This window comes from Xenopus laevis, chromosome 7S (assembly GCF_017654675.1).
Source record: "Xenopus laevis strain J_2021 chromosome 7S, Xenopus_laevis_v10.1, whole genome shotgun sequence".
Classification (NCBI taxonomy): Eukaryota; Metazoa; Chordata; class Amphibia; order Anura; family Pipidae; genus Xenopus; species Xenopus laevis.
This window is the reverse complement of record NC_054384.1, coordinates 19,000,049-19,026,172: the sequence shown is the minus strand read 5'-3', so window position 1 is coordinate 19,026,172 and position 26,124 is coordinate 19,000,049. Positions and strand designations below refer to the sequence as shown.

Sequence of the window (26,124 nt, the reverse complement as noted above, 5' to 3'; positions counted from 1 at the left end):
GTGTCTGTATCAGTGGGAACTGCTCCATAGTGTGTCTGCCATGTGCAACCTACATACGTCTCCCTGTACACAATACCCAAGGAAAATAGGTTTGTCCTGGACACTGCCACCACAAAAGAAAGCCCAGAATCCAACCTTTATTGAGTCAAAGTACTATCTCTTAAAGCTGTACATAAACAACTATGCCATAAACTATAATATCACTACATAAATATAGTATCATATAAATTGTACTATTTGCAGTCTATGGCTTTGTTCATAATGAAGACATATCCATGAATCCATGAGTAGCTTGCAGCCTACTAAATATTTGACTGTGAATATCAATTTGATGACCATTTATCGACTTGGGGATTTTAGAACCTGCCGAAAAGGGCAGACCACAAAGCAACTGAATTACATTTAATAGACTTCTCTCTCCAGCAATAATAAAGAAAAATAATAATCCCCAATAATGTAGCAAAAATGATAATGTTCCGCTTGCTGTGATCGATCTCATTCATTCCCCCACTTTAGATGTCGATAGCGCAGACATAATTCTCCAACAGACATTTAATATAAAACATTTTCATTCCAGCCGTCATGAATCAATAGTAATTACATGTATCATGGCAAACGTTCTGAAAAATTTGGAAGCACAGGTATATAATAAAACTCTTTCTATAATGCAGCACTTCAATTATTCACTGCAACAGGGGGCTGGAAACAATTAACTATTAATTCAGAGAAAGGGAAATAATAGAAACCAAAAATTATACCAATTGCATTCATTAGTATCTGGCTACTGGCCAGACTGGGATGGCCCCTGTCCGGGGAGCAGGTTGGAGGGAGTACAAATAACAGGGAGCAAGATGAGAAGGCCAGTGATAGGGCTAGACCAAATAAGACAGAACTAGTGTATGTAGGAACTGTACAGCAGCCCTATGCTTGGAAACAGGCTTATGGACAAAAATGTTCAGACATCAGATTCCAGTTAAAGGAGAACTAAACCCTAAAAATGAATAAGGCTAAAAATTTCATATTTTATATAATTAACTTATTGCACTAGCCTAAAGTTTCAGCTTGTCAATAGCAGCAATGATCCAGGACTTCAAACTTGTCACAGGGGGTCACCATCTTGGAAAGTGTCTGTGACACTCACATGCTCAGTGGGTTCTGAGCAGCTGCTGAGAAGCTAAGCTTAGAGGTCGTCACAAATTATCAGGCACAAAATGAGGTTTGTCTGTAATATAAACTGATGCTGCAGGGCTGATTATAAAATTCTGATACTAGTTGCACTGGTTTCTGTGCTGCCATGTAGTAATTATCTGTATTAATTACGAATCAGCCTTATATTGTGACATTTCTATTCTATGTGTACTGTATATTGTGAGTGGGTCCCTAAGCTCAGTAAGTGACAGCAGCACAGAGCATGTGCAGTGAATCAGCAGAAAAGAAGATGGGGAGCTACTGGGGCATCTTTGGAGACACAGATCTTTACTGCTAAAGTTCTGTGGTTGCCTTGGGCTGGTATAGAAACCGAAAATATAATGTACAACATTTCTAGCCTACTTCTTTAGCTTCACTTCTCATTTGACGGAGGCATATACTATATCAACAAATACATTTGCATTAGTCCCCTAACACTTCCCTGCTATGCTCTATCACTGTTGTCACACTTATCAATTCCAACAGCCAAAGACATTACTTCAGAGAATGCCATCAACATTTTCTCCAAAGTATCCTCTTCACCAGTTCAGACTTGGCATACAAGAAGAACAGAAATCTTTGGAAAAGTACTATTCTGTACAAATCTACTGAAGCGGATACCTGACACCCTGGAAAAATATAGCTGAAGCTAACTTGACTTGCAAGAAAGTAGCCTGGGCTGTTCGCTCTCAGAGCCGTTTGCCAACAGAGAAGGGTGCCCACTGCCCAAAACAAACCCCTGGCCCAATTCAGCAAGTATATTTTATTTTTAGTTGTAATATTGGTGTGTAGGCAGCCGTCTAAGGTCATTTTGCCTGGTCATGTGCTTTCAGAAAGAGCCAGCACTTTAGGATGGAACTGCTTTCTGGCGGGCTGTTTTTTCTCCTACTCAATGTAACTGAATGTGTCTCAGTGGGACCTGGATTTTACTATTGAGTGCAGTTCTTAGATCTACCAGGCAGCTGTTATGTTGTGTTAGGGAGCTGCTATCTGGTTACCTTCCCATTCTTCTGTTGTTAAGCTGCTGGGGGGAGGGTGATGATATCACTCCAACTTGCAGTACAGCAGTGAAGAGTGACTGAAGTTTATCAGAGCACAGGTCACATGACTGGGGGCAGCTGGGAAACTGACAATATGTCTAGCCCCGTGTCAGATTTCAAAATTAAATATAAAAAAATCTGTTAGCTCTTTTGATAAAACAAATTTCAGTGCAAAATTCTGCTGGAGCAGCACTATTTATTCATGCCTTTTTTAAAAAAAAAACAACAACATTTTTTCCCATGTCAGTATCCCTTTAAAGTTTCCTTCTCCTTTAAGAGTAAATGGATACTTGTTTGAGTGTTTCGCCCAGAGCTAAGGAGGGAGCATAACGCCACAGTGCTTAATTAAACTTGTCTACTTAGTAATTAAAGTAATCCATTCTTTCAATTTTGGCTTGCCACCTCTCCTGGAAAACAATGCTGGCCTTCCTATCATTTTCACTTACTTTACCTATTCATAAAATTGTCACCAAGTATCACTGTTACAGACCAGGTCCAATCCCTGTTTATTTCACAATATGCACAACTAAATGATTCTTGGCTGTAATGTCAATCCATCCTGGATCAAAGATCCCAACTGACAAACATTTATTCTATTTTTATTATCATAAAACGTGATAAGGATTTCACAATGGATGACAATAACAATGCAAGTTCAAATTGGGTCTCTATAAATGATGCTCAGAAATGCAACAAACAGGACATGGACTGTGCATTACTTACTGCTTTCTGGTATCTCTGTGATATGTTGCTGGAATTGAGCGAGAAGATGGCACCTCTAGCCCCAACATACAAAATCCCCCTTTCATCCTCCAGTAGCAAGGTGCTATAATTTGATACTCTGCTGCTGAACCTCCTCAAATCAGAGATTTCTGTAGAGAGAAATAATCATGTGTATTATAAATAATATATATATATATATATATATATATATATATATATATATATATATATATATATATATATATATATATATATATATATATATATATATATATAGTAGTGTAAAAACATTAGCTAAATACTTTAATGAAAACATTATCAATAGCATGCAAAAACAATGGTTTGCAATGCTGTAAAAAAAAAAAAAAAAGGTTTAACTTCTGGTGTCGGTATCCCTTTAAGTCAGGGGTTCCTAAACAGTAGGGCTAACACCCATAAGTTTAGGGAGGTCCATTTTGAAGGCCTTTAAGTGACATATTTGGGTAGAACACTTATTTGATGCCCTAGATCCCCAAACTCCTGTGAGCCACATTAAAAAAACATGACAGCATGAAAAAAACCCATGGGGATGCCAAATAAGGGCTGTGATTGGCTATTTGGTAGCCCCTATGTGGACTAGGCAGTATACCTGTTTTTTATGCAAGCAAAACTTGCCTCCAAGCCAGGAATTCAAAAATAAGAACCTGCTTTCTTTGAGGCCACTGAGAGCAAAATCCAAGGTTGGCGAGCAATGTCACTCATGAGCCACTGGTTGGGGATCACTGCCATAGATTTTGTTAAGACCATGGCTGAAGTCTCATATGGAAATGGTTTTATATCACTGTAACCATGTTAAAGTGGACCCTAACCCAAATGCTGGGCCTCAAATGTGCGCTAGAAACAGGGGCGTAACTATAAAGGAAGCAAACCCTGGGGCCCAGGAGTTAAGGGGGGCCCAGTGAGGCCAACTTATTTAGTTACACCTCTGGCTCCAACTGAATAAAGTTGAAGAATGTTGCCATAAGCCTTGTGCAAATACAATGCCAATATCTGCCCCTCAAAAACTGCACTGAAATCTGGGCCTTAATGGAAGAACCCGGACAGGTTAGTGGGCTGGGGGAAAGTGATATAGCAAGGGAATTATACAGTACAGTTATCAGCTGCGACAAAACACCCCCAAATATCCCCACAACCTTCCCAAGACTAAACGTTCAGGCAAACCATGAATATATAGAGCAGCCTGGACCCTCTGGGGGGACGAGAAAGTGTGGGGGAATATTAATCTGTAGTCCTGGTCCTGGAAAGCTGCAATCTGCTATGAGCAATACGGTTGCCACATGAGCAGTATTATGCCAACCCAGCAGGTAAAACGATGCTTCGTGCCAATATTATTAAAAGTTAGGAAAGGTACTAGTTGCAGAAAGCCAGAAAGAGTTGGCAATGCAAAGTATGAGATAAAGCAGTAAATAAAAAGGCATTATAAATTCCAAGAATGTGAGCATGTACAAGATCTATAGATCCTGACTGAAATGTATGTGGATGTTGCAGCATTCTGTATGTGTTTTTATGTCTCTCTCTGTTTTGTTTTCTACCCATAGAGAGATTTAGATATACCTTATTGCCACTGAACCACAGATTTATGAATTAAAAGCTTAATGATTTCAGAAACAATTGCGGTTTTATTTCTTTTGCCAAGCACAGTTCAGCCCGTGCAGGAATAGAATGCTAAACGGAGTTATTTCTCTGCCAATAGGAGGCCGGTACCCCGGTGCTGCTCCGCATTACTTCCCAGTGGTCTGCCTATTAGTGGTTGCTAGGCAATTCCATTCTCCTGACAGCGAGCCACATGGAGACGGCTACCCTGACTGCTGTTAGTCAGTCACTTCCAACGTAGCCAGGAGGAAAGTGCCATATGGACTTGTATCCTCTACTGAGCCCATATTAGTTCTTCATACACAGTAAAGAAACAGAACACATTGAATGGAATGCTCATCCTTAGAATATTCTAATTTTGAAAAGGAATTTGTTTTTTACCTTATACCTGTTAAAACTCAAAGCTCCTGCAACCTTGTTTCTATAAACTATAGCAGTGTTTTTGAAGGAACAGGAATCAGTTTTACCAGTGGAGAGAAACAGTACATTATATTTCAATTATTTTAAAGCAATAGTAACACCAAAAAATGAAAGTGTTTTAAAGTACGGTAATGGAAATATACTGTTTCCCTGCACTGGTAAAACTGATCTGTTTGCTTCACAAACACTACTATATATGTTTATATAAACAAGCTGCTGTTTAGCAATGGCAGAAAATTTAAAAAAGCTATATAGCACAGGTTAAATAGTGGATAACAGGTACCACCATTATGTTCTACAGAGATTATCTGCTGTATAACCTGAGCCTTTTCTCCTTTGAATGGCTGCCCCCATTGCTAAACAGCAGCTTGTTTATATAAACAATAGTAGTGTTTCTGAAGTAAACAGCAGTTTTACCAGTGCAGGGTGTCACAGCATTATATTTTTATTACTTTAAAACACTTTAATTTTTACTGTTCCTTTAAATTGCAAATCTACGTTTTTACCCATGGTGCAACTCCTATGTTCATTTAACTTAGCTTCTAATTACACACCTTAGATTAATTACTGTTGTCTTATGTAGCATGTCAACTGAACGGCACCATGGAGGGCCACCATAAATAGCCTGGGAGAAACCCATAGGTTAAAAGCCATTGCCTTGTGTGCATGTGCGAACTCAAAAAGTTGATATATTTACCAAAAATGGTATAAATATCCATAATACTACAATTCCTAGTTACTGAGTGGTGCTGTTTGCATTCTATTTGGGCTCCATGTGGATAGGCAGTCTAAAGAAGGCAAAACATCTGTTTTTTTTTTTTTTTTTTTTGCAACCAAAACTTGCCTCCAAGCCAGGAATTCAAAAATAAACTCCTGCTTTGAGGCCAAGGGGTTGGTGAGCAACATGTTGCTGGTTGGGGGATCAATGGTCGACACAATCTAAACCTTGTGACTCATAGCCCCTTCTAACGAGTAATTGTCAAGCTGCACTGCTCTACAGAAGTCTATGAAAAAAAATCTCTTCAGGAAATAATAACCCTATTCATATCTAACAATGCTGTCTATGCAAAGGATAATAAATACAACATAATATTGGATATAGCCCCCCTTTAAATGGTATGTAAAGGCAAAAAATAAATAAAATCCCATTGTTACTTTCTTCAATGAAAAAGAAACCTATCTCCAATATATTTTAATTAAAAAATGTGTACTGTTTTTTATAAGAAACCTGACTGTATGCAGTGAAATTCTCCCTTCATTTACTGCTGTGGATAGGAATTGTCAGACGGTCCCTAACTGCTGTGCAGGGAAACAATCATACTTATGAACAGCAAGGTGAGCCCCTGCCTTACTTACCAGCCATGCAGAACTCAAGCAGCTTTGTTTGTTTCCCTGTAGAGCAGTCAGTGTATTTTATTTTGCCTTTACATCCCCTTTATGGTTTCCAACTCCAGGGACAAAGATCATGGAGCCAGATTTAAACAGATAAACTGGGATTCTATTTGGAGGATTATTTTGCTGCAGCCACTGGTTCTGCAGAGTTGGAGAAAGTTTGTATTAAACAATACAAAAATGATAAAATCCACATTAGATTACATGACAACACAGGACCCAGTGCAGTCTGACTAGTGATTATAAAACATATATAAATTGATTATAAAATTTGTCAGCTTCTGGCAGATATTATTTGACTGTGTTTATGACGATCCCTAAGCAGCCCAGACCACAATGAGCATGTGCACAGTCTTGGTCTTGCAAGTTACAAGATGGTGGCTGTGGCTAACTTTGAAAGCATAAATCATTTGTTATATTAGGCTTGTGTTGCAGTAAGTTCATGTTTATACTTAGTATACAAAATACAGCATTTCTAGCCTTATTCTATCTTACACTTTACTTCCCCTTTAAAAATGTGTGTGTCAAGACTTTGGAATCTACAACTCCCACCAGCTACAGAATGACACAAAATTCAAAAAGAACAACAGACAATATTTCATCTCAAACTGAGCAAGGTCATGCTTATCAGAGAATTGTGGAGCACTTGAACTCATGTTGAGAAATACTCCAGGGACCAAATCGTAGCAAGATTACAACAATTAAAACCAGTTCAGTTTGTACAACCTGGGGCCGTCCATTTGCTGGTGATGTACAACTCTCAGAAATAGTAGATATAGTCAGTAGATTGGTGACTGCTGGTTCAAAGGTTTGAGATAAAAAAAAAAAATCATATGTATAGTCTCCAGATTAATCTCTTGGGTTCCAGGGAATCTTCAGACTTTTGTAGAAAAATGTATTGGAAACCCTGGGCGTAGGGATAAAGTTACATCATTTGCAGTATAATACATTAATGCTTGTGGATTCTTGTTACTTCCAAGAAAAACTTCTTGCACTCGCATATAATCTTCTGAGATGCTGCGGTTCACTGCTTAAAGCTTCAATACCATAATTTAAATCTCTCCCCAAACCATAGGGAAGGAGGCAGTTTTGTAAATGTTAAATACACTTTGGAGCATGCACTGAGAACAAACGCTTGGATAAAACCACGTGGTTTTTACTCCAGCAGAAAGCAAATTAATTCGCACTACATATTTATTTAAAAGGAATAAGGTCATTGGGCTAAATTTTACTGCATGATAAAAAGATCTGTAATATCTTTGCATGGTGTACATTTCACAGCATCTAGTAACTAATTAGATAATGCAAGCAAGAAAAACAGAAGAATAGAGAAAGTGTTAAAGGAGAACCAAACCCTTTATATTAAAATCCCCTACCCCTCTACACTACATAGACCGCCTCCCTCCTCCCCCACAGCCTAGGTGTTACCCTCAGTAAATGCCCCTAACTCTTAACTTACCCCTCGTTGCAGATTCAGGGCATCAGAGTTCACGGGCATCATCTTCTTTTCTTCGTAAACCTTCGGACTGCTCCAACTGCGCATGCTCCAATACGGCGCTTACCGAAGAGAAGAAGATGGCACCTGTGAACTCGGATGCGCTGAATCTGCAACGAGGGGTAAGTAAAGAGTTAGGGGCATTTACCGAGAGTAACACCTAGGCTTGGGGAGGGAGCAGGGAGGGGGTCTATGTAGGGGATTTTAATATAAAGGGTTTGGTTCTCCTTTAACTATAGATATATATCACTCCATGTATTCTTACTGGATACAATGGTAAGCATGTACTAAAGTCCATTTGCAGAAATTTATGGTTATCTCCTGTCAATAAGACAATAAAATTGTATTCACAGGACTTGTTTCACAACGACCTCTTGCCACATTTACAAAGCGATAGTCATGTTTACATTAACATATGACAACGCAAATAACGATATATTGCTAACCGGACACAGACTTGAGGGATGTATAGATCATTAATCACATTAAGGGCAGTGGCTAATTGGGATATTTTCACCAGCAATTATTTATGCACGACTACAGGTGACAAAACCAAACGAAAATGTGTCTCCATTGGAAATAATGGATATCACTGGCGGTAACACCGACATATCTCAAAGTCGCCTGAAGTTTCCTCCCGAGACAATTTCGGGGCGACTTTGGAAGAACAAAGCAATGTGTTCGTTTTACCGCCGGTGATTTAAATGATTTCCAACAGATTTTGGAAGATTTGTCACACGCAGTTGTGCATTTTTATTACGTGCAACAAATCTCCCCATCTGCCCTAAGACTTTGACCACAAGTAGGCACTTTCCTGTGACACCTGCTTATTTTAAGGGGTTGTTCCCCTTTGCGTTAACTGTTCGTATGATGCAGATAGTAATATCCTGAGACAATTTGCAATTGATTTTCATTTTTCATTATTTGTGGTTTTTGAGATATTTAGCTTTATATTCAGAAGCTCTCCAGTTTGCAATTTCTGCAATCTGGTTGCTAGGTTCCAAATTCCCCTAGCAACCATGCATTGATTTGAATAAGAGACTGGAATATGAATAGGAGAGGACCTGAATAGAAGGATCAGTAATAAAAAGTAGCAATAACAATACATTTGTAGCCTTACAGAGGATTTGTTTTTAGCTGGGGTCAGTGACCCCCATATGAAAGCTGGAAAGAGTCAGAAGAAAAAGACAAATAATTCATAAACTATAAAAAATAAATAATGAAGACCAATTGAAATGCTATTTAGAACTGGCCATTCTATAACATACTAAAAGTTAACTATTTTTGGCTTGCAGGTCTCGACTGGGATTCAAAGTAGGCCTTGACAGTGTCGTAACTAGATATTACAGGGCCCCACAGTAAATTATTTTTCAGGCCCCTCAAATGTTTAGAGGTTGACCCGTTTTACAAATATTTATTGGAATTATATATTAATTAGGGCCTCATGGGGCCCCTATACCTCCAGGACCCCCCTGCAGTCTCGGGGTCTGCTTCCTCTGTAGTTATGCCCCTGGGCCCAGACATTTTGGGAATACAGAGTCTGAAACAGCCTGTGTGTGTCTGTGTGTGTCTGTGTGTGTGTGTGTGTGTGTGTGTGTCTGTCTGTCTGTCTGTCTGTGTGTCTGTGTCTGTGTGCGTGTGTGTCTGTGCGTGTGTCTGTGAAAACCCAATAAAATTAAATTCTTCTAAAACCCCTAATAGGTGCCAACCTAATAGGCCCTCATAACAAGTGTCTATTTGTCCGAGATCCTAATTACACCATTAACTAATGTAATTATCCTTTATTCAGTCTTTACCATCCTCCGAAGGGCAGAATTTGTTGAAACGTTTAGGGGAACCATAATGATTTGTAATTATACATGTCCATTTATAATCATTATTATTTATTCTTATAGTACCAACAATTCATGGAGCTATTTACAAATGTCACAATTCCCTGCCCAAGTCAATCTTACAACCTATCCCTATCCCATTTATATATTAAGCTCATGGGAACATACGGTAAGAGGAAACTGAGGTCTCTGGCGAAAATCCACAAAGGCACATGGAGAACATACAAACTCTTTGTAACTTATTTTATTGGTTGTGATCAGTAAAACAGAATAAGATATTGTTCACACGCTGTACCTTTCACACATGAAAGTCAAGGTCACCATTGTAGTTATACTTATTACTCATGAATAAGTTAGAATTAAACTCAGGACCCTACTGCTAAATTACTAACCTCTGAACTACCATAATGCCCACAAACAATAAAAGTCACTTTTGCCACATCAAACAATTAAACAGTGTGTTTAAAAATGATTTCCTTTATCTCTGTAATAATAAAACAGTACTTTATCCAAACTAAGATACAATTAATCCTTATTGGAAGCAACACCAGCCTCTTGGGTTTATTTTATGTTTACGTGATTTTCTAGTAGACGTAAGGTATGAAGATCCAAATTACGGAAAGATCCGTTATCCGGAAAGCCCCAGGTCCCAAGCATTCTGGATAAAAGGTCCCATACCTGTACTGGAATTCTGGGCAGGCTTATTTGTACTGCCAGACTAGTGATAAACACATGCAACCATTCACCTCTTCAAGTATTTACTTTGCAGGTATGTATGTCAGCCTTTCCATTTCAAGACACAGATAACTATAGATTTGTTTGTAATGACTGCTGAGTGAGTTTTGGTGCAGGTGAAGCAAAAACAAAAAGATCTCCCTTGGAAATTGCAGCCGCTCCCACGCATTGTATAAGCCATAGCACATTCATAAACACAACTTCTCAGTATTCCAAAAATACCTTTCAAACCTGCAAAAAGAGCTTTTGTCGGTTTTATAATCGCACAAATAATCACAAAACAAACAGAGTTGTAACCTACTGACCCAAAAACTCACAACTAATGAAAAGCCCTGCGGAAAATGTTAAATGTAATTACCCGGCAAAAAGTTAAATCCCATCAAGCCCGGGGCTATGTTTCGTAACCGGCATTGCTATTGATGTTTTTCACAAAGGAAATACGTGAATTACTGTAAATCACTGTAAATACACTCAAAGGATCAAGATTTAAGAAATGCTGGCTCCGTATTATGGGCAACTGGGTTTTTTTTTTGCATTGCATTAAAATGGTAATTGGGAAATGTATTTATATTAAAAAAATGTTTTTAAAAGGATTGTTTTTATGATAAAATATTAAAGAGTGCCATTGAAACCAACTATTACTGACATTAGAGGTTAGCTTTAATTGCTCTGGCAGCAATTCCAGGGATAGCCTCTGCTCAAAAACTTAGCAAACTTGTTCAGTCTTGCATGATATTGCTTCCCGTACCCAGACCTGCAAAGTTACATTTTTAAGCAGGACAAAGCAGCTATCCTAAGACCACCCAGCGCCTGGCCAATATAACCTTCTCAAATGACTATCTGCTTCTGAACACAAAGATAGATCACCTATAATAACATTCTTAATTTCCAGCTTCTAGTTACTATTTAAGAAACCCCTATTTAAAGCGGACTTTTCACCCAGACATAAAAAGCTGTATAATAAAGGTCATTTTTAAATTAAACATGAAATCCAATTTATTTTTTTAATTAAAGCATTCATAGCTGTTTTAAATTCATTTAAAAATCTCAGCTGTCAATCAAATATTGCCTGCCCCTCCTCTATGCCTTAGGCATAGAGGCAGGGCAAGCAATTACTTTCACTTTCCATTCAGCACTTCCTAGATGTCACTGCTCTCCCCACATGTCCCTGTTCGCTTCACCGTTTAATTGTGTAACCAGGGCATGGGGATGGTCATCAGGTCCCCCATTTTGGTGCACAAACAAGATTCTGCTTGCTTGCTTACAAGGCTTGCCTTAATAACAGTGTCCACAAAAATTACACCTGCCTGCTTGCTATAATTATGAGTTTCCAGACTGATGGAAACAAGATTCAAATAATTTATACAGTGTAATTAAAGTTCATTTTGCTTGATTAACATGATAAAATAGGATTTGGAATCGTTTTTTTGGGTGACGGGTCCCCTTTAAATGACACCTGTCAACAAGAGGCAAATCTCACTACTACCCAATTCTGGTAGGGCAGTGATCTCCAACCAGAAGCTCATGAGCAACATGTTGATCACCAACCCCTTGGATGTTGCTCCAAGTGGAAGCTTATTTTTGAATTCTTGACTTGGAGGCAAGTTTTGGTTGCATAAAAACTAGATGTACTGCCAGACAGAGCCTCCTTGAGACTGCCAGTCCCCATAGGGCTTACCAAATAGCCAATCACACCCCTTATTTGGCACCCCAGGAACGTTTTTCATGCTTGTGTTGCTCCCCAACTCTTTTTATAATAGAATGTGGCTCACAAGTAAAAAAAAAGGGTCAAAAACAAGGAGAGGAGGACATGACTTCTAATAGCCTGATTATTTTTATTTGCAGATATTTCCCACACACAAGTACATAGTAATGTGAAATAAATAAAGTAAATAATGTAGCTACAAGTTCAGACATTCCATTTAGTTTATGATGCAGTTATTACAGGGAAATGCAAAAGCAAATATTGAGTACTATACTCCAAGCAGGTGCTTCCACACAGGTGTGGTTCCTAACACGGACTTTCCCTATTCCTAAGTGACTGTTATATTCAGCTTTATTTTCCTATAAATATTCAGTAGAAAGCAGAGGTTATTCTTGTAGGACACTTTACGTCATTGCATTTATGCGTTTGCTTTTATTTCAACAGGAATAGCCATGGTTACTAAGGTCAGGTAACCTCATCTGCAGATTAAAGAAAAATGGAGAGAGAAAAAAGGTCATGAATTCTGTCTGTGCTTCCCCTGCTATAACCATATAAGCATCCATCCCAAATGGACAAACTCTTGTTTTTTAGAGGAAGAAATGAAATGTATAATGTACTGTTTTCCAGAGCTATAGTTTGTTGGTTTTTCAACATCTTCTTCTCACTAAGAAGATAAGTGTGTCTGATGTCAAATAAACCAACACTCCAGGATGAACTCTACATGGAAATCCCATGAATGCTCTCTCTCATTAAAGGGATACTATACTGTCATGGGAAAAAAAAAATTTCAACATGAATCAGTTAATAGTGCTGCTCTAGCAGAATTCTGCACTGAAATCCATTTCTCAAAAGAGCAAACAGATTTTTTTATATTCAATTTTGAAATCTGACATGGGGCTAGACATTTTGTCAATTTCCCAGCTGCCCCAAGTCATGTGACTTATGCTCTGATAAACTTCAATCACTCTTTACTTCTGTACAAGTTGGAGTGATATCATCCCCCTCCCTTTCCCCCCCCCAGCAGCCAAACAAAAGAACAATGGGAAGGTAACCAGATAACAGCTCCCTAACACAAGATAACAGCTGCCTGGTAGATCTAAGAACAACACTCAATAGTAAAAACCCATGTCTCACTGAGACACATTCAGTTACATTGAGAAGGAAAAACAGCAGCCTGCCAAAAAGCATTTCTCTCCTAAAGTGCAGGCATAAGTCACATGACCAGGGGCAGCTGGGAAATTGACAAAATGTCTAGACCCATGTGAGATTTCAAAATTGAATATAAAAAAATCTGTTTGCTCTTTTGAGAAATGGATTTCAGTGCAGAATTCTGCTGGAGCAGCACTATTAACTGATTCATTTTGGAAAAAAATTTTTTTGCCATGACAGTATCCATTTAAGGAACAAAAAGTGAGCCATCGCTCCACACAGTATCATACAAAGAAATGGGAACATGGTACATTGCAAAATCTTTTATCTAAGCACAACGATCATGTTACCACCCTTTCTAGTGCTGCACCCACCCCAGGCACTCAGGTTCTAGCATGTTCCAGCAATGTTAAAGCTGGCCATAGACGCAAAGATCTGATCATATGAATCATCGTACGACCGGACTTCCCCATCTCCCAACCTGCCACTAACCATTCCGATCAAATAAAGTACAAAAGAACAGATCAGCCAATGTTCAGCCCTTGACACCAATCGTAGAAAAGTTATGTCCGACCAAAGCTAGTGACAGTCTCCCTCTGAAAATCGTACGATCGGCAATACATGCAGAGAAATTATCAGCAGCCGACACAAATGTTTTAACCTGTCTGATCGACCAAACGGCCGATCTCCACCGGACGAAAAATGTCGAGACTCTCCACACATGGTCCGAAAATCGTACGAATCCTTGATTCTTACGATCAGATCTTTGCGTCTATGGCCAATTTAAGATTGGTGTGGTAGGAAGCATGTATACCCATCTATATATAGCACATTCTGGGCTTTCTTAAAGGTAAGTTCTTGTTAAAAATTTAAAAAGAATGTTTTACTTTGGACATGAATCTCTTTAAATTAAATTGCAGCTTTATAATAATATCAAGTGTTCTCACAAGTCACCAAAATCATCATTATATTAGTAAATATAAACAATCTTTCAGAACAGCTTTATGAATTATACTATCCAGCAGTCAAGCTGCCCATGAAATGGGCAATATCGCATTGATCCCAAGGTATGGCCCTCGGTTCAAATGATTGGATCACACTGACCGGATAGAGCCCATCAGGACAAGGGTCAAACTAACAAGCAGACGTGCTCCTCGTCCTGATGGGATTTTTAAAACTGCCCAATCAACATCGGCCCGTCTGAGTGCCTCGTACATGGGCCAATAAGTTGCCAACCTTGTCCATCAGTCTATGTATAGCTACTTTTATTTATAAGCCATACCACACTAGGGTTTTGCTCATAGAATGACACCACTATTTAAGTGTCCAGGCACTAGATGGCATTTCACTGCTGGTGGAAATAGGTCGAAAAGTAAATACCTGGTGTTTCATGGGCCTATGAAGCAGTAAGCCTTTATACCATCATAGTTCTTCCTCAACTGCACCAACGCTCCCTCTAAGTTGTGTGTTTCTGTACACCCAGAAATATTTTTTTTCTGAAATCATGTCTGCAGGCAAACACAAGAGGACCTCCACACTCAACCCACCATCAACACACTAAGGACATTGAGACATTTTGTTCCTTGAGCTTCTAAAAATATCTTACCCTTTAAACAAAACAGAGATTGTTTGTCCATATATTGCAATATATTTAAGCTGGCCAACTACGTCAAAGTCGGTATGGCCAGTCCTACACTCAACTTGCAGGCACTTTGCATTCAAATTAATTTGTCTGTGGCAGTTAATGTCCCTGTTGGGTGGGGATCATTCACATCATAGTCTCTGCCTAAAAAATCCAACGTGTGAATATTCTAATGTGTGTACATTTACTGCCAATATTCTCCCGCTGGCTACACATATGAAAAGCAGCATATGGTCTTTTATGCATATGTGGAAACTATGAAAAGCTGAATGTATCCTTATAAATGATAAGGGAGAATTTACATCTTATTTTCTGTAAAAATATATGATGAAGTCCAATTCTCTCGTGGGCTCTCGGAGGCCCAGTCCAACACTGTCTATATCCGCTCCTGTATGCCCAGCAAAGGGAAGCGATCAGAAATAGTGATGCGAGAGTCAGGAAAAGAGTCAGGAAAACTCAACCCGCACCCGACAATAACCTGCAAATTGTTGCCATTGTAGGACCAACAGCCAAACCATACCCACGTCTTCTCGCTTTGTACGCCCCTCTAGTTCCAAGATAGGGAATCGTTCCCAATCTGACCCGCACCCAAACCTAACCCACAATGGCTGGCTAAATTTTAGCCTGAACCCACCCAATCATTGGTCAATCCACAAGTCACCCCGCATATCACTAATCCGAAGTCATCCTGCATTTGATTAGCAGCTTATCACCACAAATGTTGAAGGGGGGGGACAGAGAGTTAATTCATATTTATTCAATTTCTTAATGATTCGTTCAAGTAACCACAAAAGAATATTCCAAGTCAAGTGTGCTATTCCCCTTTATCCTCCCTTATATCAGAGCCTCTTGTTTCCAAATGCAGGAACTGATGATGTAATGATAAACAGTAATAATAGGGTTAGAGTCAGCATTCTAGTCTCCATTTTGGAATGTCAATAACATAATTATTAACTTATGTGGCCACAATAAGGTAACAAGCAGAATTAAATGAAGTGCAGACAAAAGGAAAATCAATCCTGCTTTTAAATAATATATACGTACACCTTTGCCAAGCCATTAAAATAAATGGATTTCTCTGAGAACTGGAAATCAGATCCTGCCGCCAACACCACTAATCTTTAATTTGTTAATGCAGGAGATCTCTGTTTAAAACATGGCCCTCTCCCTGCTGAGTATAAATTGGCATCATTACATCTTGATTAAGTTCTGGAAACTGCTGGATACATCTCGTTCGGTAAGAACAAAGCCAAGCAGAAAGAAAATTCGCAGGCCGCTGCGGAGTTCCACTGCGCTGGATTGCCGCCAGAACAACAATTACTTCACATTGTGTTGGAATAATCATCCCACACCAGATACACTTCCCTCGCTGTGACATTCAATTCCTGCACGGCCGACACGTTGTCCTTCCTACTTTGTGTGAGAAATAGCTTCGCTGTCCTGGATGGGGTTCTTTTTATCCCCTTTCATATCCTTTATCTCTGTTTTCTCTCATTGATCAGCAATATTTAAAGATAAGGCCTTTCTCAAAGGACAATCATGAGCCTTGAGTATGGCATTAAGTACAGGCCACCCTTTTTATGATCCTCCTGTAGATGCTCAATGAACGTCCTACAAAACAACAGACTATAAGTGCATGTTCCAGACTCATAGACATGCCACCCCTAATCTCACAGACATAAGTAGGGTCTGGTTGCCACCTGGCCGTATGGTTGCCACTTTTAATGGTGTGGGGGCGGAGTAATGATGGGAAAGGGTAGTGGTGCAAATGGGTGGGACATATCATAAAGGGGAGGGGTTGTTATACAAAGGGGTGGAATCATTACATCAGGGGTCAAATCCAGAGGCCATTTGGTGAGTAGGGATGGTGTCTTCGGGAGCTGGGAAGGCAGATTAGGGCATAAGCACTAGTTATTACAAACTCTAATATGCCCCAAACCCACTTTTCTGCTTTTTCAAACCCTGCTAATCATCTTAAACTATTCAGTCCCATTATGGACCAGCCGTCCCAGAAATGTCCCAACTCCACCCCCTTATCTGCCCTACCTCCTCTTGATGTTGGCAGGTATGGCCAGAAATAAAAGTTGCCAGTTGGTGTTTCACCATCATGACTGGTAAATCATAAGCTAAAGTTGACCATAAATTTAAAGAACTTTCCAAACGAGCAGATCTTTCCCTGGTATGTGCACCCTGAAGTGGGTGATTTTTGACTGATCTGATCAAAATGATAGTTAATGTGGGATCCTCAAAAAAGCCTTGTCCAGATCGGGTTTTTACACTTGCCTAATCAATAACTACCTGATTTTAAGACAGGCAGGCCTGCAGGAGGGCCCCGTACACTGGCCAATAAGCTGCTGCTGATCTGGAATTACACAAATACTCCCCCAACCCACATCTAGTTCTGGGGCCCCAGCTCATGAGGTCACCACAACACCCCCAAGAGATACTGGCTGGTATATTATTAATGTAAAGGTGCCAATTCTTTTTGGGCCAAAGGCTTGCGGCACTTGGGTGTGCCAAATGTTAGGCACCCCCAAGTGATTGTATTGACTTACCTGAAACCCTGGGCCTGTGCTCCTATCAGCAGAAAACTGCATCAGCCCAAGGTTATACCAGTGAGCACCAAGGAGCGATGGGGGTGCCTAACATTTGACACCCCAAGTGCTGTAAGCCTTTCCTTCTCCTTTAACAAAGCATGAATGAACCAGTGCAAATCTTGCCGTTCTAGTATCTAGCTTGATACATAAAGCTGCTGCCCCTGTATAACTGCCTTTTAATGGAACTGATAACGCCATGCCTCCCAACTGTCCCGTTTTGAGCGGGAGAGTCCCTCTTTTGACAGCTCAACCCGCAGTCCTGCGTTTGTACTGGAAAGTCCCCATTTCTCTGCACCGAGCAGCCAAAACAGATACAATGTTTCTAACTTAGTTGGCTCTTGGCAGAGAGCCCAGAATAGATACGTAAGATACATTTGTAACAGTTTTGTCCCTTGGGAGAAGTTAGATTCACAGCTTAAAGGGCAATTCACCTTCATTAGTAAAACTGTAATAAAACATACAAACTACAGAGATGTGTTCAAACTTTCATAACCTGCCAAATTTTGTAAAATGGGCACGGTAATTAGGGGGTGTGGCTGCAAAAAAGGGGCATGACAAGAAAAATTCGCTGCGCGGAGAGCGGCAAATTTTTTTGTCCCTCTTTCCATTTCCAGAATGTTGGGAGGTATGGATAACGCTATAGCTGTAAATATTAAAAGGCCTTCCAAAAACAGACTATTATTGTACAGCCACAATAGAACTTGGTCAGCTGCCCTCAAAATGGTGTGTCAGATCACTAAATAGGAAATTTGGGAACACCCCACTGGAAAGGGCCGATGTTGACCACTCTTTGATCAACCCAGTCAATGACCCATACCTGTTGTGATATACAGCCTCATACTAACTGTTGTGGCTTTCCCAAGAGCAGCTCTGATTACTAATGTGCTTACTGACAGGGAATGATAGTGTGTGATACATTAAAGGGAATTTCTACAGCAGAGATATAAGGCGATATGTGTGTCACAGTTTCTACCTCCAGCGAGGGGAAACGGAGCATTTATAGAATGAGACACTTATTTACCAGTCAAAAAGCTGAACATTGATGTGATTCTGAATGATGATGGCGTAAGCGAGCTCAGCCCAGTAAGCGTAAGCACATGGTACAGAGATAATGAGCAAGGTGAGGCTAAGGGGCCCATTTACTTAGTTCCGAGTGAAGGAATAGAATAAAAAAAACTTTGAATTTCGAATGTTTTTTTGGCTACTCCGACCATTGAATTGGGTACTTCGACCTCGAAACAAACGATTCACACTAAAAATCGTTCGACTATTCAACCATTCGATAGTCGAAGTACTGTCTCTTTAAAAAAAAACTTCGACCCCCTAGTTCGCGACCTAAAACCTACCCAAGTCAATGTTAGCCTATGGGGAAGGTCCCCATAGGCTTTCTAAGTATTTTTTGGTCGAAGAAAAATCGTTCGATAGATGGATTAAAATCCTTCGAATCGAACGATTCGAAGGATTTAATCGATCGAACGAATTGCAGTAAATCCCTCGACTTCGATATTCGAAGTCGAAGGATTTCGGCAGTCGAATATCGAGGGTTAATTAACCCTCGATATTCGACCATAAGTAAATTTGCCCCTAAGTGTTCTTGCTACGCATGGCATTACCCATGCCACTTTCACTGTGGTTTTATAACACATTTGAGGACCACTTAATGTGATAATTTGTGTGATGATGAATTGAAAGCCTGTATACCTTCAATAAGTGGCTTTCTGAAAGCTCGCCAAGCATGTGTAACAGCCTCTTTAGGCTAATCTGTAGACAATTTTGTGTATTATATAAAAATGTATTCAAAATAGTATTATCCGAGTAAACGCTTAATGGAACATGGATTATACTTAAAAGCACTAAATTAACCTTCAAACAGAAACCAGGCATCAAAGGCAAATCCACTAGGACAGCTCTAAGGTTTTTGTTATTATTATATATTATTTTTTAATTGTATATTACTAAAGCGGTGATATGTTAAACAGCGATGGTCATTTTAATTAGCAGCCAATTAACCTTAGTCCCAGCTAGAGTATGCAAAGACAGATTGCCCAGTGGCATGCATGGAGCTGCAGAAAGTTGCAGTTCTACAACCTCTAAAGAGCTCACATTGTATTTTTTGTTTTTCATTAGAAAGAAATGTGCAATGTGGAAACAAACTCCCCCCCACTCTTAAAGGGGTGGATCACCTTTGAAATAGCTTTTAATATGATGTACAGAGTAGTGATGTGCAGGCAAGCATGATACCTGCGGGCCAACCTCGTCCCCCCCCCCTTTGCAGGTGGGTCTGGGTCAAGATCTTCCTCCTAGGGATTTTTTCGCCTTGTTTCGCTGCAAAAATGATGCCCATAGACTTGTATGGAGTCGTGCATCAAAAAAAAAAAAAAAAAAAAAAGATGCATGTCAAAAAAAATTCAGGCAAAACGAAACGGGTCAAATTTGCCCATCCCTACTTCCTCCTGCTCTTCCCTCCGGCCACCTTCAATTGCCGGCTTCCGACTTTATAGTCGAGCGCCTGCTCGCCCCTGCCCCTTTTGCGACGTCATCGGTGGGGCGGCACGGGTCTATAAAGGGAATTCGGAAGTCGGGCTCTGGCGGGTCGGGGAAAACCCAACTGCACTGCACATCACTAGTAGAGAGTGATATTCTGAGACAATTTGCAATTGGTTTTAATTTTTTTTTATTTGTGGTTTTTGAGTTATTTAACTTTTTTCACTCAGCAGCTCTCCAGTTTGCAATTTCAGCAATGTGGTTGCTAGGGTTTAAATTACCCTAGAAACCACGCACTGATTTGAATTAGAGACTGGAATATGAATAGGAGTGGACAGTAAGTTAATAAAAATTAGGTATAGCAATACATTTGTAGTCTTACAGAGCATTTGCTTTTTAGAAGGGGTCAGCAACGCCCATTTAAAAGCCCATTTGAGAGTCAGAAGAAAAAGGCAAATAATTATTATTAAACTATAAAAAATAAATAATCAAAACAATCGAGGAGCTGCTTAGAATTTTCCATTCTATAACATACTTTTAGTTACCTTAAAGGTGAACCACCCCTTTAACTTTCTGTTCTCAAAGCTGCTTCTGGCAACTTATTATTGTAAGGCTACTGCAAAACTAGACATTACCCTGAAACACCATAAAAAAAACACCACTGACATTTCAGTTAAATAAGTCATGTGAAATATAAATATAAAAAACGGAATATTCTCATTTCTAATTAAATCAGGAGCATTTGTGGAATATCAAATAACTGTACATAACCTTCCCCTGGTTAAAAACTCAGCCCCTAATTTGCATATTCATATTCGGTTCGGCCAGGCAGAAGGATTCAACCGAATCCAAATTCTGCTGAAAAAGGTTGAATCTCCCAAACTGAATCCTGGATTCGGTGCATCCCTAATTGTTATTGCTACTTTTTATCACTCATCTTTCTATTCAGGCCTCTCCTATTCCAGTCTCTTATTCAAATCAGTGCATGGTTGCTAGGGTAATCGGGACCCTAGCTACCAGATTGCTTAAAATGCAAATTAAAATAAAAAGCTAAATAACTAAAAAACCTTAAATAATAAAAAATAAAAAGCAATTGCAAATTGTCTCAGAATATCACTATCTACGTACTAAAAGTTATCTGAAAGGCGAACCACCCCTTTAAGGTATGGAGATCCCAATTATGGTAACAGCCCTTTATCCAGAAAACCTCAGGTCCCATAATTATGGAAAGAGCCCATTATCAAGAAAACCCCAGGTCGCATAATTATGGAAAGAGCCCTTTATCCAGGTCCTTAGCATTCTGCATAACAGGTCCCATGCCTGTAATTATCTTTCACCCACAAACTTAATTACCACACCATCTTGCAAAATATAATTATTAAATACAGTAATGAACAGTAAGTTCATATACAAAACAGGGTTGGTTTGATACAGACTTTCCATCACTGTGGATAGGATTTGGGTCATTTTTCCCTGCACGTGTTGGGGAAGGCTATTAATATTCCAAGAATAAACATTCACTGAATTACAGAATCATTCCACTGGAAAGGGACGTGTAATGTGCCAAGCTAAGAGTACAATGCCTGCAGCATCTGGCTTCCTCCCACCACCACCACAATTGCCATTTGTTTAATATTTGTTCATATGACAAGTAAATCATTATTACAAGAAGATCGGGAGGGCTCTGTTGCTGCAGGCGGATGATTTTTATGATAATACACATTATTTGTGAGGAAAATTCATCCACTTCTCACCTGGAGGGCTGGTTTATTAAGTGTGTGACACAAGACTCATTATGGGATTAGCATAAGAATGGGTTGGCCACTAACACACCCTGTGGCAATTTAATAACCTATTACACCATACTCCCGCCTGATTGTAAGCTCTTGAGAACACCTGGCATTACTAGATAAGAATATGAATATGGATACCTGCCTCTGAAGCATTTGGATGGCTTTCAAAATCTTATGCTTCTTCAGGGTACAGTTTTTCCTGGAAGTAAGAAGTGCAAAGTTTAGAATTCTTCACTATTTTGCCTTATAATATCCAGCGGATCAGACCCAGACTAAACATTGCAAGCACCCCGAGAACTGCCCCTTCACAGGCCCAAAAAATGGTAGCTCACAAGAGAAAATTTGAGCTACCCCTTTAAAAGAAGACTAGCCTTTCTGCTGGTGACTGTACTAAGTAAAACGTTCAGCCCTTACTCCAGACTGGAATGTGTAGTAAGGATTAGATGGGTTGGTGAGAACTCCAGCCTACTGCACCGAATGGAGGGCTGCAGAATAGACTTCCCTGGTTTTAAAGGAGAACTAAACCCCCTTTCTAAAAAAAAAACCCCTATCTTCTATAGTCGTCCCCCTCCGTGCTCTCCCCCCCCCCGCATAGGAGTTAAAGGAGACATTTTGTGTAAAAAAATAAGAATGTACCAGTGTGTTACACTCATTTAGATATAGAAGTATTGTGCTTAAAAAAGTAGTGTTTCAGGCTGAATTATTGAATGTTTCTGCAAAACCCTTAATAATCCCTCCCTTCTCTTCCACTTCCTGCTCCCTGAATTCCCAGGCTGTGCAGGGGAGCTGGCGGCTCTCAGCTCACTGCACTGTAGGACACAAACCAATCAGCAGCTAGCAGGACCTGATAGGGAACAGAAACCTGTCTATGCTTGTGTGACTGCGGGGCTGTGATTAGCTGTCCCTCCTCCTACTTTGCTTCTGGCAGGGACCGTTAGGACACGCCCACCCCTCATTTGAAACACAGACAGGGACCAGAGAGCATCTATAGGGAGCTCCGATAAAGGGGCTTTTTTTTAAAGATAATATTAATTTTTAGCACTATGTAAAAGAAACACCATATATTACTCATAACTGCCTACAAAATAAGGGGTTTTTCATTTATCCTTTATGTCTCCTTTAAGGGTAAGGCCAGACGAGGGGATTCGGGGAGATTTTGTCGCCTGGCGACTTATCGCCATGTCTTTTGCGCGACTATCTCCCCGAACTGCCTCAGCGTCTTTTCCCCATAGGCTACAGCGCAAAATCGCCTGCGCTAATGCACACGTGGCGATACGTTTTCAATAGTTGCCCAAAGTTGCCTCACTGAGGCAGTTCGGGGAGATAGTCGCGCAAAAGACGTGGCGATAAGTCGCCAGGCGACAAAATCTCCCCGAATCTCCTCGTCTGGCATTACCCTAACACAAATAAATACCCCTAAGCCGGTAGTTACCCCTTGTTGCAGAGTCAGCGTAGTAGAGCTCACGGGGGCCATCTTTAGCCGCTTCGGTAATCTCAGCAAGGAAACTCTGTATCGGCGCATGCACAGTTGGAACATTTTCCCGGTTCGCTACAATGGCACATGTGTGGAAAGTGACAAGAATTACTGAAGCACCGGAAGAAGACGTGAAGATTACGATGGGCTGAAGATGGCCCCCGTGAGCTCTGCTGACTCTGCAACAAGGGGTGATTACCAGTTTAGGGGTATTTACTCGTGTTAACTCGTGTGTGGGGGTGCAGGGAGGGGGCACTATGGAGGGTAGGGGGTTTTTATTAGAAAGTGGGTTTAGTTCTCCTCCGTGCTCACCATTACCACCAGTTTTCCTGCTTTGTTAGACTATGTAACCTCAGGTGTCCTTAACAAAGATATTGATTAAATACAGGTATGGGATCCGATATTCGGAAACCGTTATCCAGAAAGTTCAGAATTACGGAAATAAATATAAATAATGAAATACCAAAATCCAATTTTTTTAAAAATGATTTCCTTTTTCTCTGCAATAATAAAACAGTACCTTATACTAGATTCAAACTAAGATATAATTAATTCTTATTGGAGGCAAAACCTCATACCTAACTTTCCCGTTTTGTGTGGGACAGTCCCTCTTTTGACAGCTCAACTCGCAGTCATGCTTTTGTACTGGAAAGTCCCGATTTCTCTGCACTAAACAGCCTAAAAAAGATGCAATGATTCTAACTTAACAGGCTCTTGGAAGAGAGCATAGAATAGATATTGAAGATACATTTGTAACAGTTTTTTCTCTTGGGAGAAGTTTTACTCACAGCTTAAAGGGCAATTCACCTTCATTAGTAAAACTGTAATAAAACATAAAAACAACAGAAATGTGTTCAAACTTTAATAAACTGGCAAACTTTGTAAAATTGGAATGGTAATTAGGGGGTGTGGCAGCCAAAAGCGTGGTCAAAAAAATTGTCCCGCTACACACGGCAAATATTTTTGTCCCTTTTTCCGTTCCTATAATGTTGGGAGGTATGAAACCTGCCTATCGGGTTTATTTAAGGTTTACGTGATTTTCTAGTAGACTGAAGGTGTGTGAAGATCCAAATTAGGGAAAGACCTGTTATCTGGAAATCCCCAGGTCCGACTGTTCTGGACATTGGTCCTGTACCTGTACCCTGATTTTAAATTTCCCCGCATTGTACATTTTTTATTTGTGGTCCTACCTATTTATAATACATTTCAATGCATGCATTGCCCTGATTTTAAGTAATGTTTTCCCGGATTTTACATCAAAATTTTGTCCGGATGTACTCAAAGACTGCTTTTTTTCTTCTATGAATGTTATTTGTGAAATAATAATATAATATAATGATATTTTGCCATGGTTCTGCCTGTAATTGGTCAATTCCAATGAGTCTGCCCCTTATACAGTCCTGCACCAATCACTTATTGCTTTAGGTTGTGTCTGTGACTGACAGAGAGTCTTGCACATGCCCCCCATAGTGTAACATTAACACTGCAATGCTATTAACACAGTAAATATTGTATCTCAAAGTAAAACAGACTCCTGTCCTTTCAATGCTTGAAGAAAAAGTTACTTTAACACATTTCCCCGATTTTACATTTTCCCGGGTTTTACATAATTTTTTCCTGGTTCCCTGAAAAAGTATATTCGACTGTATATGTAAATCGGGAATATACATTTGTTATCCAGTTGCCTTGCAGCTAGGTAAAACACTGTAAAACTCAAAGTGCACAGCCTTAATGTGTCATAGACCCGACTTCTTTAGATGATAACCCCACATAGGATCTGGCCTTAAAACCACATAAAGCCTTCCATGGGGTCCACCTGTATGAGGCCATAGGTACATCTTACCTGGCACTTTATATTTCAAATCCTGCGGCCGACACCTTCCCTACTGCTCAAAAAACTCTCTCTTTGCTGCTTGTCCGAGCTGCAACTGTCACCTTTTAAACAAACCATTGCTGTCAGTTAATTCCAAAATGTCAGATGTAACCCCTCTGGATTATACCCAGATAAATACAATAAAATAGAAGTTATGGCTGTGTTGCAAGATTTATTACACTGAATTACTTTCCAGTGTACACATTTCCTTGACTGAGCTTTCCTCCAGTAATTTATGGGCCTGCTCCTTAAGCAATGTAAATAATGTGCTCATTCTATTGTCCTGAGAGACATTAGTGACATCAAAAGTCCATTACCGTATATACTCGAGTATAAGCCGACCCGAGTATAAGCCGAGGTACCTAATTTTACCTACGAAAACTGGGAAAACTTATTGACTCTAGTATAAGCCTAGACACAACTACAGCCGTCTCCCAGCAGCGCACATTCTGCCAAAGCGACCCCCCCCAGCGATCAACCGGACTTCTTTGCAAAGTTGATGGTGACAGAGAATTGCCAAACGGATTACTGTGTGCATTATCCCACTGTACTACTACCATGTGCAGAGGGCGCTGTGTGATATTGCCATCACTGTTAATCTTTCGTATAACCAACAGATGGCGCTGTGTGATATTGCAGTCACTGTTAATCTTTCATATAACCAACAGAGGGCGCTGTGATATTGCAGTCACTGTTATTCTTTCATACAACCAACAGATGGCGCTGTGTGATATTGCAGTCACTGTTATTCTTTCATATAACCAACAGAGGGTGCACTGTTATTCTTTCATATAACCAACAGAGGGCATTGTGGGATATTGCAGTCTCTCCCCAAGTGTACTGTTGGTATAGGAATGATTAAAAGTGTTTGCAATCTCAGCTACTCGGGTCGGGTACCGCTGACCCGAGTATAAGCCGAGGTAGACTTTTTCAGCACATTTTGGATGCTG

General features: G+C 39.9%; 1 protein-coding gene across 5 annotated transcripts in view; it reads right to left on the bottom strand.

The window, feature by feature from the left end:
• The window catches only part of sema4g.S (semaphorin 4G S homeolog), a 161,120-nt gene that overhangs the window by 84,780 nt on the left and 50,216 nt on the right, over positions 1-26,124 (bottom strand). For all 5 annotated transcript variants that reach the window (XM_041570448.1, XM_041570449.1, XM_041570450.1 and 2 more), the window contains 1 exon segment: positions 2,952-3,100. In XM_041570448.1, coding sequence (XP_041426382.1) covers positions 2,952-3,100 — 149 coding nt within the window.